We start from the raw sequence: 14,414 nt of genomic DNA, 5'->3' as shown, positions 1-14,414 counted from the left end.
GTAATTATCCTATTTGAATGATTTTGTTTAAATGCTTCCTTCCAGTTTGCTTTAGAGAGAAAAAAGCATGGAAGTGTCTTCTGGACAGTCACACCTAAGAGTTGTTTTTTGTTGTTGTTGCTTTGGTTTGTTTTTAACCTGTAAACAAGAAACCTTACTAGCCTCCAGCTATTGCCCATCAACTTGGAAAAGGCTAAAAGTAATTATATTTGAGGATTAGGCCTCAAGAGACGTTGGGTCTTTCAGCTTTTTAATACTGTTGATCACACTTTTCTGTTCTGTGTGACATAAAACTAATAAAATTTGAATATTCTATAAAAGTGATCTGTGATGGATGAAGGTAAGAAACTCATCAGGTGGCTCAGTTTATCTATGATTTTTAGAGCATTAAAAATCTCCATAAAGAAAGTCTTAAATGCTTCCATCCATCTCACATTATGTATACATCATCTTGATCAGGAAGTTGTTCTTAGCAATAAAACTGCTATCTACCTAGCTGTGAGCACATTGCCTTCAGAGGGCTTCTCTTTAATGGATGGCATGGAAAACTCTTCCAAGGCCAAAACACATGAAGAAGATTTATTAATCCTGTAGTCTCTGTCACTCGTGATAATGTTTATAATCCATAAGCCTTACATCATATCTAACATCCCAAGTAACAAATGCATCTCTGGGAGATGAACAATAAATCCTCTGTGCACTCTGTTCCCAACTCCTCCATCTCTGCGAGGAAGCCCTGGAATTCGTGCAGCTCCATTCATCTTCATCTTCCCTGGTTCCTCCTTCTTCTTACACTGGTTGGGGATGACCCTCCCTCATCCTTCTTGGGCATCCTTCCTCCAAAACCATCAGTATTTGTCGCTGTATTTGCAGTCTGGGTAGCGGTAGGCAAAACGTGAATCACAGGACCGCAAAGGCTTCAGAAGCTGTGCCAACTTTGCCATTGCCTCATTGACATCCTGGTCATCAGTGAGGCCCTCTGCACAGTGCTGTAGAAAGCTGTCTATTTTCTCCTGTATGGGTGGTAGGAATTTCCCTTTCAGGAGCTTCGGTAAAAGCTCTTGACACACCATGACAAGACTCTGCTTCTCTCTGATGGAGTTACAGGACACAAATGCAGACTGGCAGTCCACAGTCAAGCAGCTAAATATATCCTTATACTCCTGTTGGCCATCAAACGGTTGGTTCCCTGATAAAGATAATTAAAACAGTTGTTAGAAAAATGGGAGAAAATTGATGCATAATCACATATGTCTGTACCTCTGAATTAATACATGGGTTTATTACTCTCTAAGGGATACTATTGACTTTCACTTCAAAGTACACTGTGCAATCTGTGTATGGGGTTTTTCCTACTGAAATACATGTATCTGCTGAATGACAGAGCTCTACTGAACTGCCCTGCAGAGGAAATGGAGAGATGTCTGTTGGTCAGAGTGGTGCAAAAGAAATGAGAAAAACCCGAGCAATAATGTAGAACATGGAGTTCCTACAGAAACCACTACAAATAGTCAAAACTGTATTTTTTCCATGTTACCGAAACTCATTAAATTGCAAAAACAGCTCATCTAGCTGGAGTCAAGACAACCATAATATCTGGTGGGACAAGAAAAAAACACTGAGTGGAAAATCCTCTGACAACTCATCCTGAATATTTGAGATGCATTCATCTCAATGTTTAAGTTGAGCAAAGGTCTTCTGAAAGACTGAACACTCAAAATTGTTAAATAATAATATTCTTTGGGATATTCTTTGATTAGCTCTACTTCCAATAGTAGACCAGTCTAACCCATGGAAAGTGAATAGCAATCCTTATTTTAAGCAAAACTGACAAAAGAGGGATTTTGTTATCATTGTATTAATACTATTAGTTACTGTAGTAAATACACCTTAATAAAAGACTCAGTGCTTTACTTGAAGTAAATGAACCTATGAAGAATCTCTTTCTAAATACTGACCTTTGTGTGATAAATGTTTTACAAAAGAGAAGTAATGTAGTGAATGCATAATGAAGAGCACTCTGGATGCTGCTGCCCATTACAGAGGGAAGATGCAGAACTGAGACCCACATGGCATGCAGAGCATCCATCGACCACCACTCCACTGAAGGCACAAGCAAAATGTCTGCTGCTTTCCCTGCTTGGATGGCAGGCACTGCCTCTTACTGCTGGTAAATCTCTCCTTGAACTTTCTGTTTTTTAAGCTTAGCAAGTGATGTTTGGTTGATTAAAAAATAAATAAGTCAGCAGAAGGGCTGGACATAAGAGGTGAATGATTTGGTTTGCCCTGTTGTGCCAAACCCCCCTGTGACAGAGACATGGGCCCAGAGCCTGCTGAGTACCTTCCTCCTTGTCGATGATACCCAGCGTGCTGGCATCCCGGATGAACAGATGCCCATTGCTGAACACGCCAAAGGTGCCAACATCCACACGGGTGAAGTAGAAGAAATAGTTGAGGTCATTGGTGCCCATGGAGCGGAGGACGGCGAGGAGCTGGAGGGCCAGGTCAGCTGCCACCTCAGGGGCTGACCCGAAGAAGTCACGCAGGGGCCGGGTGCTGGCACTGACCACCAGCCGCCCACAGGAGCCCAGGTACCGTGGGAAGGGCCACCCCTCCACGTCAGGGAATATCTGCCAGGAGAAGGGAGAGCAGTGCTGACACCTGGCCTTGTTCACCATGATCTCTGCTCATGAGCCCACCTCCCTCCCAGGTTACTTCAAATGCCCCAGCAGCCAGAGGAGGCACTGCTCCATACCACATTTCTCTTTTCTTTTGGCAACTAAGGAAGAAAAGTCTGATATTTCAAGATCCGTTCTGTGAAGGAAACTAACTGGAAAGTATAAGACAATAATAGATTTTGAATTCATTAAATTTTTAGGCACAGAAGGGCTAATTTTAGGTTTCTCTGTGGGGTTTTTGACAACTCCCTCATGAGAATGGCAGAGCTGACATCACAGCTTGAAGGTGAGGTAAAGCCAGAGCAGTTTTTACTGATTTCTAAGACCTGTGTGGCAATATTGTAAGATGAGACTTTGTAGGCTCCCAGACAGAGGTGCTGGATATTTGCTGCACTGGGGACATCTGAATGGAGCTTACAAGATCTCTGATGTGCTAACAGTGAAGCTGCCCTATAACATTTTGTCCCAGGAAGGAAACCACTTAATCACTCCACTGAGCATCTTTCCCCCTCCCTGGGTAGAGAAGCACAGTGGCTTGAGGCAGGTGGAAGATCTTGCATCATATCTCAAAGGGATGCAAGAAATAACAGTGACAGCTAGAGGAGAGATTGCGGAGAGGATATTCCCTTGGAGACACCTATAAGGGAAGAGACGAGATCATCATGTGCCAGGATTGGACCAGAGAAGCTTTCTACCTTCAAACTCAGAGCTCAGTTGTATGTGGGATTCAACCAAACACCTCAGCAGAGCTGTGCTCTGCCATGGAACTAGCAATCAGAAGTATGCAGACATTAGTAACAGCCATGGCACATTGAGTCTGAGAACTGTGGGCCCTGTGAATCCATGTTCCACCAGAATGCTGCATCTTGACTTCACATGCGAAAACATGATCTCTGGTGCTCTGGATTTTATAAACAGGCTGTGATTTTGAGTAATATATTATCAATTGCAAACATGACACTGAAATATCGAAGATAAAACCCTGTCTTTCACACTGCACTATTGTAATAACCCATCTGGCTTTGATTTATTTCAGGGGTTGGGCATCTGTATATCTCAGCAACTTCACAGGTTGATGCAAGGAGCCTGCAGGAGGTTGTCTGGCTTCAATCACCCAGCCCCATAGAAGAAACATGCCATGAAGGGAGCCTGCAAAGAGCAGCAAGGACTGGAGCGCATCTCATGCTTTCAAGGAGCTGTGGGGTAATGTTTCCAGCCAGAAAAGATGGTACCTACCTGTAAGAGGATAGGGTGTGAATTCACTGATAGTGTGTACAGGAGACGCAGCTTGTCCTGGTCAGTGAGGTGGTCCATATAGATGCTGCCAGCATCCGGCACTTCAGCGTAGCGCCGCACGATCCGGTCCAGGAGACGCTGGGATGGGCAGCGCAACATGGGGCTGGACAGACCCTGGTGAAGGGGAAAAACATGAGAAGGGTGTTTATCTCCCAAAATATGATACCACAGGTTTTAGAAATGGCACCCAGCCTTTATGTCATGGCCATGGCCTCCACCAACCCCATTTCCTTCCTTGCTGAGCTCTGTGCTCCTGCCTCCAACCTTGGCAGCACCACTGGCCTGTGGCTGCCTCTCCTTTGCTCTGCCAGTGAGTCACATCCTTCTTCAAACAATGTCTTCAAAGTGCTTCCCTGCTTGCGTTCTTGGAAATACTCTTTGTTAGGGTCGGTAGATGTGCTTTAAAATTGTAAGTAAACATTGTACATAGGTACCAGCATATGATATATTATTTCTCTGATAAACTTACGCATTAGCTATCAGAAACAAATTTGAATAACCTGGGCATATTTTCCAGTAAATACGAGCAATGTGTAAAGAAATGTTGGGCTAATGGCTTCAGCGTTGCTGTATTTCACCTTTTAGTTTGAGGCATGAATGTGGAAAATTGTAATAAGTGACCTACGGCTGGGATAAATGGCATATACATTTATATACATTTATACCTGTATTGTAGAAAAAGACCTTTTTTTTTTTCTTCTTTTTCTTTAAGTCAGTGTTTAATTACCAAGGGGAGGTGACGTGGAGAGGGCTCCTGACAGCAGTGCAAAAATGCAGCCCTGCTGTTCCTCTGTCAGAGTGGGGCTTTTGCTATGTCTCTTCCTACCAAATGATCCGAATAGCCAAATTTATCTTTTGGATTTACTTTCTAATTCGGTGGCTGTGAGATATTCTTCAGAGGACAGGGCACTTGTGCTCACATGTGCTGCCTGCTGTTCTTCATGCTGGGAGCAAAAATTTGGCTCAGGATCTCCCCAAATCATTTGGTAGCTCTGAGGCAGGTATCTCACAGTTCCTCCTGCACAAACTGTTCATTTTTGGATTTAGTGCACCCTCAGTAAGTTTGCAGACAACACCAAGTTGGGAGGGAGTGTTGATCTGCTGATGGGTAGAAAGACACTACAGAAAGACCTGGATAGACTGGATCTATGGGCCAAGGTAAACTGTATGAGTTCCAATAAGGCCAAGTGTTGGGTCCTGCATTTTGGCCACAACAACCCCAAGTAACCCTGAAGGCTTGGGGAGGAGTGGCTGGAAAGCTGCCTGATGGAAAGGGACCTTGGTGTGCTGATGGACAGTGGGCTGAATATGAGCCAGCAGTGTGCCCAGGTGGCCAACAAGGCCAATGGCATCCTGGCTTGTATCAGAAATGGTGTGGTGAGCAGGACTAGGGAAGTCATCCTGCCCCTATACCCGGCACTGGTGAGGCCTCACCTCCAGTACTACGTTCAGTTTTGGGCACCTCAGTATAGAAAAAACATTGCGGTGCTGGTGCAGGTCCAAAGAAGGGCAACAAGGCTTTCTGGCTTTTCATGACTAAAGCAGTGACCGACACCTGATTGGAGCTCAGTTATTTCCCTTCTCCATTGGCACAGAGCTGGTGGGTAGGGTTTCAGCTTGGCACCATGTAAGCACAGGGGAGTGCATGAAGAGCACTCAGCCCTAGCTTCCAGCCCTAGCACCTCCCACTGAGCCAAGCAACATCCCAGATGCTCATCCGCTGGTGCTGCTACATATATTTCAACTACTGGTGCAGCTTCCTACAGTTTAATGACACCCTTGGTCCATAAAAACTGGGTGGTGGGGCCTTTCGGATTTGGCAGAGCTACACGAATGTAGAAAGTTTGGCACCTGCACTAGTGTTTCAGCAGAGCGGGGCCCTTGCTTCCAGCAGAATGATGGAAACATACCTACAGCCATAGCTGTAAAACTGTCAGACAAAAACTGCCAATGGAAGGAAAAATTGAAGAATGTATACTTGAAGACATTGAAGAAGTTGATTTATCTTAGAATATCTCACATCCTTTGCAGTGTCTTATCACCCTGGAGAATAAATCTTGACAGGCAGCCTAACATCTTGTTTGTGATTGATATGGAAAGCTTCTTATTTACTTTGATTAAATTTCTACAGTTTGTAATGTACATTTTGATAACGAGTACTTCCTTCAGTGCCTACCTACACTCAAACATGATTTCTATTCCCTACTGCATAACATGTGATCTGTGTTAAACTCCCGTGTATGCATATGGATGCAGATCTCATGTCTATGTACCCAGAATCCATCAGACAGGATGAAAAGATGACCTCTGGAAGACATTTTTTCTTCATTTTGCTCTCTATTCAGCCAGTCTGAGGGAGAGCTGCACAGTTGCACAGTGCTGCTCCATGCACCGCTGCCTGGATACAACTTCACCAAATCAGGGGATGAACCCAGCAAGAAACTTCTCTTGTAGGTGATGAAGCACATACAGCTCCTGTCCATTTGAAGCTAAGGGTTTTGTTCACCCCCAAAAAGAGAAAATGAGGCTGCTCTATGAAGCTGTGGATCTCATCCCCTCTGCAGACAACCACTGCTACTGCCTTTGCATGTTTTCCAATCCATGCTTTGTAGCCAGGGTTATAACTTTTCCTGCAGGCAATCTATGCTGAAACTAGGTCACATTTTTGTTGTTATCCCCCTCCAACAGGGTGAAACAACAATGTGGTTTGCAGTGGCAAGCTTTTGGTTCAACACGTAGGTAAAGCAGTGTATGGTGGTTCTGTTGCATGGGTTATAACATCCAGGATGGGCAATAGCACAGAGCCTGAGCTGAGCTCCACTCACAGCAGGGTTTTAGTAGGGAAGGCTTTGCTGCCTCTGATAGCAATTTTCATTGTGATGGGTGAAATAATCAATGTGGCAGCTCTCCTGGTAGCTGGGGCAGGCAGGGCAGGCAGTGTAAAGTGGAAAAGCTTCACTTCATGGTCTGTCATCCTGATTTGAGGATGTAGAGGGTTGCTGTGATTCCCTGTTACAAAAGACAAAATTACTTCAGCCCAGTAGCTTGTCTCAGTGCCAATACTGCAGTGAGGGGAGTGCAGGAACCCTTGGGTGACCATACGATCATGAAACAGGGTGGGAATTGCATTAGGCACCAGCAGTGCACCCACTGCTAGCACCTCCAAAAAATGCCAGAAAAGTAGTGCTACAGGAAAGAATTCACAGTGGCTTACTGTATCCCAAGAAGCCCCTTCTGATGGCTCATGCTAGACAGCATTTTGTGAGGTGCTCCTGTGGCTGTGGGCAAGTCGGACCAAGTGGGACCAATGTGCTCCTCTGCATAGGTTTTCCATGAAGTGGAAAATGTAAAGTAACATGTCTGTAGCACACAGCAAAGCTTAGAGGTGTGGTGGTGTGCAGACAGAAGAAAGCTGTTGCCTTTTTAGGAAAAAAAACAAAACTAAACAAGTCCCTTTCTCTTCCCTCTTTAAAGGGAGGATGATGCTCTCATAATGAGAGAAAAGAGAGAAGAAGAACTGGAATAATCCTTCCTCACCTCACAGGAGCTAATTCCAGAGCACACTCAGCCCCTACCCTGTGTCAACTGTTAGTAAAATGCTTTGCTGTTGTTTGAAAGCGGAACGTGTATGTGTATTTGAGGAAGGTGGTTTTGCTCTCAGGATCCACTCAGCTCACAGAATCACAAGGGTTGGAAGAGACCTCTGGAGATCATCAGGTCCAACCTCCTGCTAAAGCAGGCTCCCTACAGCAGGTTGCACAGGCAAGTATCCAGGTGTGTCCTAAATATCTCCAGAGAAGGAGACTCCACAACCTCTGGGCAGCCTGTTCCTGTGCTCAGTAACTCTCACATTAAAGAAACTTTTCCTCATATCTGTACATTAATTCCTGTGTTGCAGTTTATGTCCCTTACGCCTTGTCCTGTTGCTGCACACCTCCAAAAAGAGCTGAGGCACAAATGAAAATAGTTCACCATCAGCCTGCAGAAGAAGTCAGGAGCCCTGCTCTTGCCCTTCCCAGGTAAAACCAAGAGTCCATGCCTGGCCTACCTGCAGCACAGGGCACTCTGGGCCTCATCTTTGTGCCCCAGGAAGGAACAGAGCCTGTGCTGACTCCTGTGCATCCCCATGGGCTGCCCTGGTTTCATGGTGGAGCACTGACCTGCACCAGGTCGGGTGTGAGGCGCTTGGCCCGCAGCCACTTCTGGAAGCGGTGGGTACGGCGTAGGGCCCGCTCCAGGCTGCACGTCTTGGTCTTCAGCAGGGAGGTGCAGATGCGCTGGTCAGCCCGGTCATGCTGGTACTTGGTGGTCAGGCGGGTGATGTCGACCATCCGCCAGCTCTGGGTATCGTCGGTGTAGTTGCCCAAGTAGCTGAGCAGGTAGCTGGGGGGCAGCTTTAAATGAGAAGAAAGCCAGGTGTCAAACCTGCCAAACCAAAACGAGAGCCCCACGGAGAGCGGGTTAACAGACCTCACTAACGCCCACCGCGCCAGCGCGACCACCTTTTTGCCCTTGGGAACCGTGGGGCACTGCAGAAACCTCACAGGAGAGATCTGGGGGATATTGGGAGGAGTCCCCATTAGCACCACTGGGGCACCTCTTCCTAAGCCATGGGCAGGGCTCAGGTGGGTTCAACTGTGGTCTCATGTGCACCCAGTGAGAAGAGTGGGTGGAAATGTGCTTGAAGAAAATGTCCACATTCATTCCTCACTTAACAATATTCTTTGTTATGGGGGTGCCCTGAGGGGGAGAGGAGAGAGAGATGTCAACATTTGGGCCACATGAAGAGTAAGAAAGAAAGGAGAAGGCTCAGGGTTTTGGTTAAGAGAGAATTAATCTGACGTTTTAAGATTTCCTAAGCTGCAAAGGAAATTGTCCTAAAAAAGGAATAATCAACATTTTAAGTACTTTGTAGAGTAAAAATATCTGAAAATAAATGTGTGTGGAAGGATCAGAATGACCTTTCTGAGGTGGTGGCTTGGTCATGGCACCAAGCTTGCCAGAGTTCAAGAAGTGTCTAGACGATTGCCTCAGACATTTGGTCTGACTTTTGGGTGGTCCTGTGTGAAGCCTGGAGTTGGATTCAATAATGCGTATGGGTCCCTTCCAATGCAGGATATTCTATGATTTACTTGGTTTTGATGCATGATAGACAGGTGTAATGTTTTTTCATTAATCACAGAATCAGAATAACGAAAAGATAGAATGGGTTGGGTAAAAAGAACCAGAAAGATATCTAGGTCCACCCCCCTGCCATGAGAGGGGTTGCCGACAAGTAAATCAGACACTAGATCAGGTTGCCCATGGTACCATCCAACCTGGCCTTGCACTAATGCTGAAATAAAGATCATATCAGATAGCATGACCAGCAGGATGGGGGAGGTGATTCTGCCTCTCTACTCTGCTTTTGTGAGACCCCACCTGGAGTATTGTGTCTGGTTTTGGAGCCTGCAAAATAAGAAGGACATCAAGCTGTTGGAGCAGGTCCAGAGGAGAGCCATGAGGATGTTCAGAGGGCTGGAGCACTTCACCTGTGAGGACAGGCTGAGAGAGCTGGGGCTCTTCAGACTTGAGAAGAGAAGGCTTCGAGGAGACCTTATACCAGCCTTCCAGTACCTGAAGGGAGCCTACAGGAAAACTGGGGAGGGACTTTTTAAAAGGGCAGGTAGTGGCAGGATGAGGGGAAATGCTATTAAACTGGAGGAGTATAGATTTGGACTAGATATTAGGAAGAAATTCTTTATTGTGATGGTAGTGAGACACTGGAACAGGTTGCCCAGTGAGGTTGTGGATGCCCCCTCTCTGGAAGCACTCAAGGCCAGGCTGGATGAGGCTTTGAGCAACCTGGTCTAGTGGGAGACATTCCTACCTATAGCAGGGGGTTGGAACTGGGTGATCTTAAAGGTCCCTTCTAACCCAAACCATTCTATGATTTTATGATTCTATGATTTCATTTGAAGTTTTCAATGCCATTGACAAGTATGTAGGTAAAAAACTTTAATATCATGACTGAGTGCTTTTCTCAGCTACAAAGCCTTCTGTGGCACTCAGCCAGTTTTCCTGGCCAGGTCACAGCTCTGGGCAGCCACCTTCCTTCCACCCCTTAGGATGAGGCCAGAGGAGGAGGCTCATATGGGGGTGCCTGGCTGCGTGGTGCAGTGTCCATGATCAGGAACTACCTTGCTATAAGGGGAGATGTAGGACATGGGGTGGAAACCAATGCCAGGTCGTCATGCACCTCTGACACAGCCAGCAGGGTTTTAGCCAGGATGCAAGACCTTCCCGTACAGAAGTGTTTGGGGATCTTGGCGGGACAAGGAGGGAACACTGTGCCAGGTGCATGGCACTGCTGTGGCCATGAGCACAATGCACCAAAATGCTCCCCCTGCACAGGCCCCAGAGGGGAGTGTTCGGGCCAACCAGTTAGGCTGTGATGATGTTTTTTTGGGCAGCCCCCACAGCCCTGCCTAAGTGGTGCTTTCTGTAAGCTCATTGGCAAGATGTGAGAGCGCAGCCGAATCCCAGCCTTCAGCACAGCCAGCGGCTGAACTGGCTGCCCCTGGGGTCTCCTAATTATACACTGCCAGAGTGCGTAAGAAAGCATTTCTTAATTTAATCTCACTATAAATTAAAGCTGATGATAGCTCAGAAGTGAAACAGGAGAGGCAAGGGGTGCCCTTCAGGAGCAGCTAGCTGCCGATAAATGAAAAGGCGCTAATGAGGCTAAGGGTTGAAAATAATTTTTCTTTTTGACTTCCAGTTGGGAACTCCACACTGAGAAATGCTGAGGGGGTTCATTAGCTTTCCTCCTCTCTAACTTTACCCTTCAAGGATCAGTGTGCATGGCCTCTTTCTGCTCCCAGGAACTGGTGGTTTCTTGTGCCAGGGGTGCTCTTGGACACAGAAATGGACCGGCTCCTTCTGCTGCCAGCAGCTGGCCTCACGCCGAGGTCAGGGCATTTTAGACTTTGGGGCATTTTGCCCAATATGAAATCAGAGCTTCCCTATGATCTGAGTATCTGACCTAAAATGAACTCCCCCCCCTCCTCTTTTTTTTTATTTTTTTTTAAATAATTTTTTTTGGCTGGTTGTGAGATTGGACCAAAGAGCAGAGAGTGGTTTGCTTTGCGTCATGACCCCTCCCAGTGCCTAATCTACAAGACAGGCACAGCATGCCAGGCACGTACAGGAAAGAGATGGCTACAGGCTGGGGATTTCTTTCCTTCTCTCTCTCTCTCTCTTTTTTTTTTTTTTTTTTTTTTTAATTAAGCACAAACGTTCCTTGTGACTTGGCTCGTGACCATCTCAGGGGAGCTCACGTCAGGCAGGCACCAGTGCAGAGCCGCCTCCTGCAGCCATCGGTGCCAGGATGTATGATGCAGCGCAGAGCCCAGCTCTGGCCATACAGAATTAGGAGAGCTGTTTCCCCAGGGCTGCCAGGGGGTCCCAGTTGGTGTCATGGCCACTCTGTGCTTGGCATAATTTCCAGGCAGCTCGATGATGCTGGCCTGGCACACATGCTAGATGCCTATGAGATGTGTCACTGTATTGTGCCACAGCAGTAAATCAGCCTCGTGCAGAGCCTCGTTGCTCAGGGCCAGATTGGGTTTAGAGAAGATGCTCGATGAGATCTGCATGAAGAGTTGATTTGCCAGCTGTGGGGTTTGGATCAGCCCAGAAATGAACAAGGGAGAATATCAAACTTGCTTTTCATTATCCTGGATGATACCAAGTCTTTTGATTCAGCCAAAATAATTTTGCTTATCTTTGGAGCACTGAATATTTTAAACATTTATATTAAATAAGTATTTAAAAAAAAAATAAGAAAGAAAGGTTATATTAAAAACCCAAAACAAACAAACAAAAACCCCAAAAACATTCCAGCTTTTTCAAACTTTTCCAATAGTTTTGGCTCAAACTAGTTACTATTGTTGACACAAAGCTGCCCCAAACCCTGCCATGGGCAGGGCTGCCCCCCACCATATCAGGCTGCCCAGGGCTCCATCCAACCTGGGCTTGAGTGTGTCCAGGGATGGGGCAGCACAGCTTTTCTGGGCAGCTGTACCAGCGCCTCACTGCCCTCTGGGCAAAAAATTTCCTCCTCACGTCTAACCTAAATCTACCCTCTTTTAGATTAAAATGTTTCCCCTTGTCCTGTCACTATCTGCCTGTGTAAAAAGTTGATTTCCCTCCTATTTATAAGCTCTCTTTTAAGTACTGGTAGGCCACAATGAGCACTCCTCAGAGCCTTCTCTTCTCCAGACTAAACAAGCCCAGTTCCCTCAGCCTGTCTTCATAGGAGTGGTGCTCCAGCCCTCTGAGCATCACATCAATGTAATGTGTGCAAGTGCAAATCAAGAAAGAAATCCACCTTTGTGAACACAGGAAATGTACATGGGAGTGGATCTAGGAGTGCCTCCAAAATTCTCCACTTTTGACCCAGATTCTGACTGCTTCAGGAGTAGAACAGGGGGACACATTTTTTCCCTGCCTCTCTCAGTGCTGCTGGATGTTTCTGCATACCCTCACATTACCTGCAGCATGAGCCCAGAGAAAGAGAGAGCCCCCAGGAAGCTGGGGGGCACTGGAGCAGAAGGGAGCACTGGACACAGTGTGATGGCATGGAGACCTCATCCTGAGCCTCCTGGCTTTACTGTGCTGCATTTCATGGAGTCACTCCATATAAAAAAGGTGGTTTGCCCAATGTCTTACTGCTCATATTACAGCATTAAGAATACAATTTTGCTGTAGTCATTCCTTCTATCCCAGGTTTTTATATCCATAAAAGAAAGTGCATCCGGCTCTATAAAAGAACATTCATCCGGCTCTATAAATCTCATCAGACCCAATAAACCCTTCCTCTGCCAAGTGCTGCCTTTTACTTTCTCCTCAGACATACCAGTGATATTTTCCTCCCGCCAGCAGATGCACTCTGCTTTGAGCCTCAAGTTGCTTGGGGCAGCCTGACATGAGCAGTGGACATCCCATCAACCTGGAGGCAATTCTGTACATACATGTTCTTGCAGCTGGTGCAAGGTGGTATGTTTGTAGCTAACATATCCAACTGGAAGAACGCAAAGCAAATCTCATCTCACCTTTCTCAGCTGCTCATAGCACCATACTTGCAGTGACACTGAAATGCACTGATTTCTCCCCCCTCCCCCCTTTCCCCATCACTGTCCTGAGCTCTTTCAGAGACACCCCTGTGCAGAGAGCTGTGCCTTTCACTCATGCTTTCAAGTAATGGCTGAGGGCTGATCAGGTCTGCATGGCTATAAGAAAAAACAGAGAAAGAGCAGAAGCAAACAGACATTAATTAAAATATGAGGTGCTGCAGTGGCAGCCTGGTGGTAAGTTATCTTTCCATTGGCTTCCAATAAAGTACTGGGAAATGCTAACAGGCAGCTTTCAAGTTACTATGCAGAAAACAACTGTGCCAAGTTTCTGACCTTATTTCTTCCTTAAAGAACTTCTTGCAAATGGACGTCCCAATGCAGGCGTTGCATTTATCGAGTCCCAGGAAAGTGCGGCCAAAGCTGTAGCTGGGTCTGACGTGGGGCACAGATGGCGAAGCTGTTGCTGCTGCGGAAGGGTTAGAGCTCCGAGCCAAAACCAGGAGCAGCATCAACCAATCTGCAACTCTGGAGCAAAGGCAGCACATCCAACGCCCCATCTACAATAGTGGAGAGCTCTGCCTGTTGCTGCCCCTCTTCAGGCTCCCAGTCCTCTCCAGTGATCTCAGCCCAACGCGGTGAGCCCTGAAGCATAACCAGACGAGGGACATGCGGTCGCAGCCCCCATCCTGCCAGCTGCTCTCTGGTTCTACCGGTGTGAGGTTTGGGTGGGGGAGATATGGTGCAGGGTGGGGAGAAGGAAACACATGGAGGATGCAGATAACTTGGGTTGCCGTGGTTACCTTTCCTCTCCTTGCAGCAGCTGCTTCGGCCCGCTGACCCTCCCATCGGCGGGCTGGGAAAACAAGGCAGAGAAGCGCTCATCCACACTTTGCGCAGACAAATGGAGGATATCCTGCTGCTGGAGGAAAGGGCAAGTGTGGGACACTCGATGATTGAGAAGGAATAATGGTGTGCCAGGAATACATATTTAATCTGAGTCTCGGCCCTTTGCAGTGCTTCATTCCTGGAGACTTGCAGTGACACACAGATGGACTTCTTGGATGCTCACTTGGCTTGGTTTCCCCCTCAAAAAAATACCAGAAAACTCTGACTGCTGGTGTTGTCTCTTGGTGCTAAAGCAGACTGCAGTGTCTCCTGCTGTAGGATGTGGGGTAGCTTGAAGCTGAAACAAACAAGCAGCTCAGCTAACATGCCAGCGGTGAAGTTATGTCCCAAACCAGAGCTTTGCAGAAAGGCTTTTGAGTGCCCAATACCCCTGACACTGGGAGTAAGCTAGAGGAAGGGTTGGGACTAAAGCAAGAGC

At 46.8% G+C, this 14,414-nt stretch overlaps 1 protein-coding gene across 1 annotated transcript; it reads right to left on the bottom strand.

Annotated features, from left to right (window-relative positions):
* Window positions 1-498: 498 nt before the first annotated feature.
* On the bottom strand, window positions 499-13,798 carry DIPK2B (divergent protein kinase domain 2B). The gene is made up of 5 exons (XM_072352970.1): window positions 13,424-13,798; window positions 8,135-8,399; window positions 3,915-4,088; window positions 2,342-2,630; window positions 499-1,189 (listed from the first exon to the last, which is right to left on the bottom strand). Exons 1-5 carry the CDS (start codon window positions 13,645-13,647, stop codon window positions 849-851), a joined length of 1,293 nt encoding a protein of 430 aa, XP_072209071.1. The 5' UTR covers window positions 13,648-13,798; the 3' UTR covers window positions 499-848.
* Window positions 13,799-14,414: the final 616 nt, after the last annotated feature.

Source organism: Excalfactoria chinensis, chromosome 1, assembly GCF_039878825.1.
Source record: "Excalfactoria chinensis isolate bCotChi1 chromosome 1, bCotChi1.hap2, whole genome shotgun sequence".
Taxonomy (NCBI): domain Eukaryota; kingdom Metazoa; phylum Chordata; class Aves; order Galliformes; family Phasianidae; genus Excalfactoria; species Excalfactoria chinensis.
This window is presented reverse-complemented; position numbering and strand designations above follow the sequence as displayed.

Coding starts and splice junctions, on each gene's coding strand:
- DIPK2B (XM_072352970.1), bottom strand. CDS start 13,647: ATGGGGCGTTGGATGTGCTGCCTTTGCTCCAGAGTTGCAGATTGGTTG. Junction 4,089..8,134: donor TCACACCCGACCTGGTGCAG/GTCAGTGCTCCA, acceptor CCCCTTCACCAG/GGTCTGTCCAGCCCCATGTT. Junction 1,190..2,341: donor TATCATCGACAAGGAGGAAG/GTACTCAGCAGG, acceptor TATCTTTATCAG/GGAACCAACCGTTTGATGGC.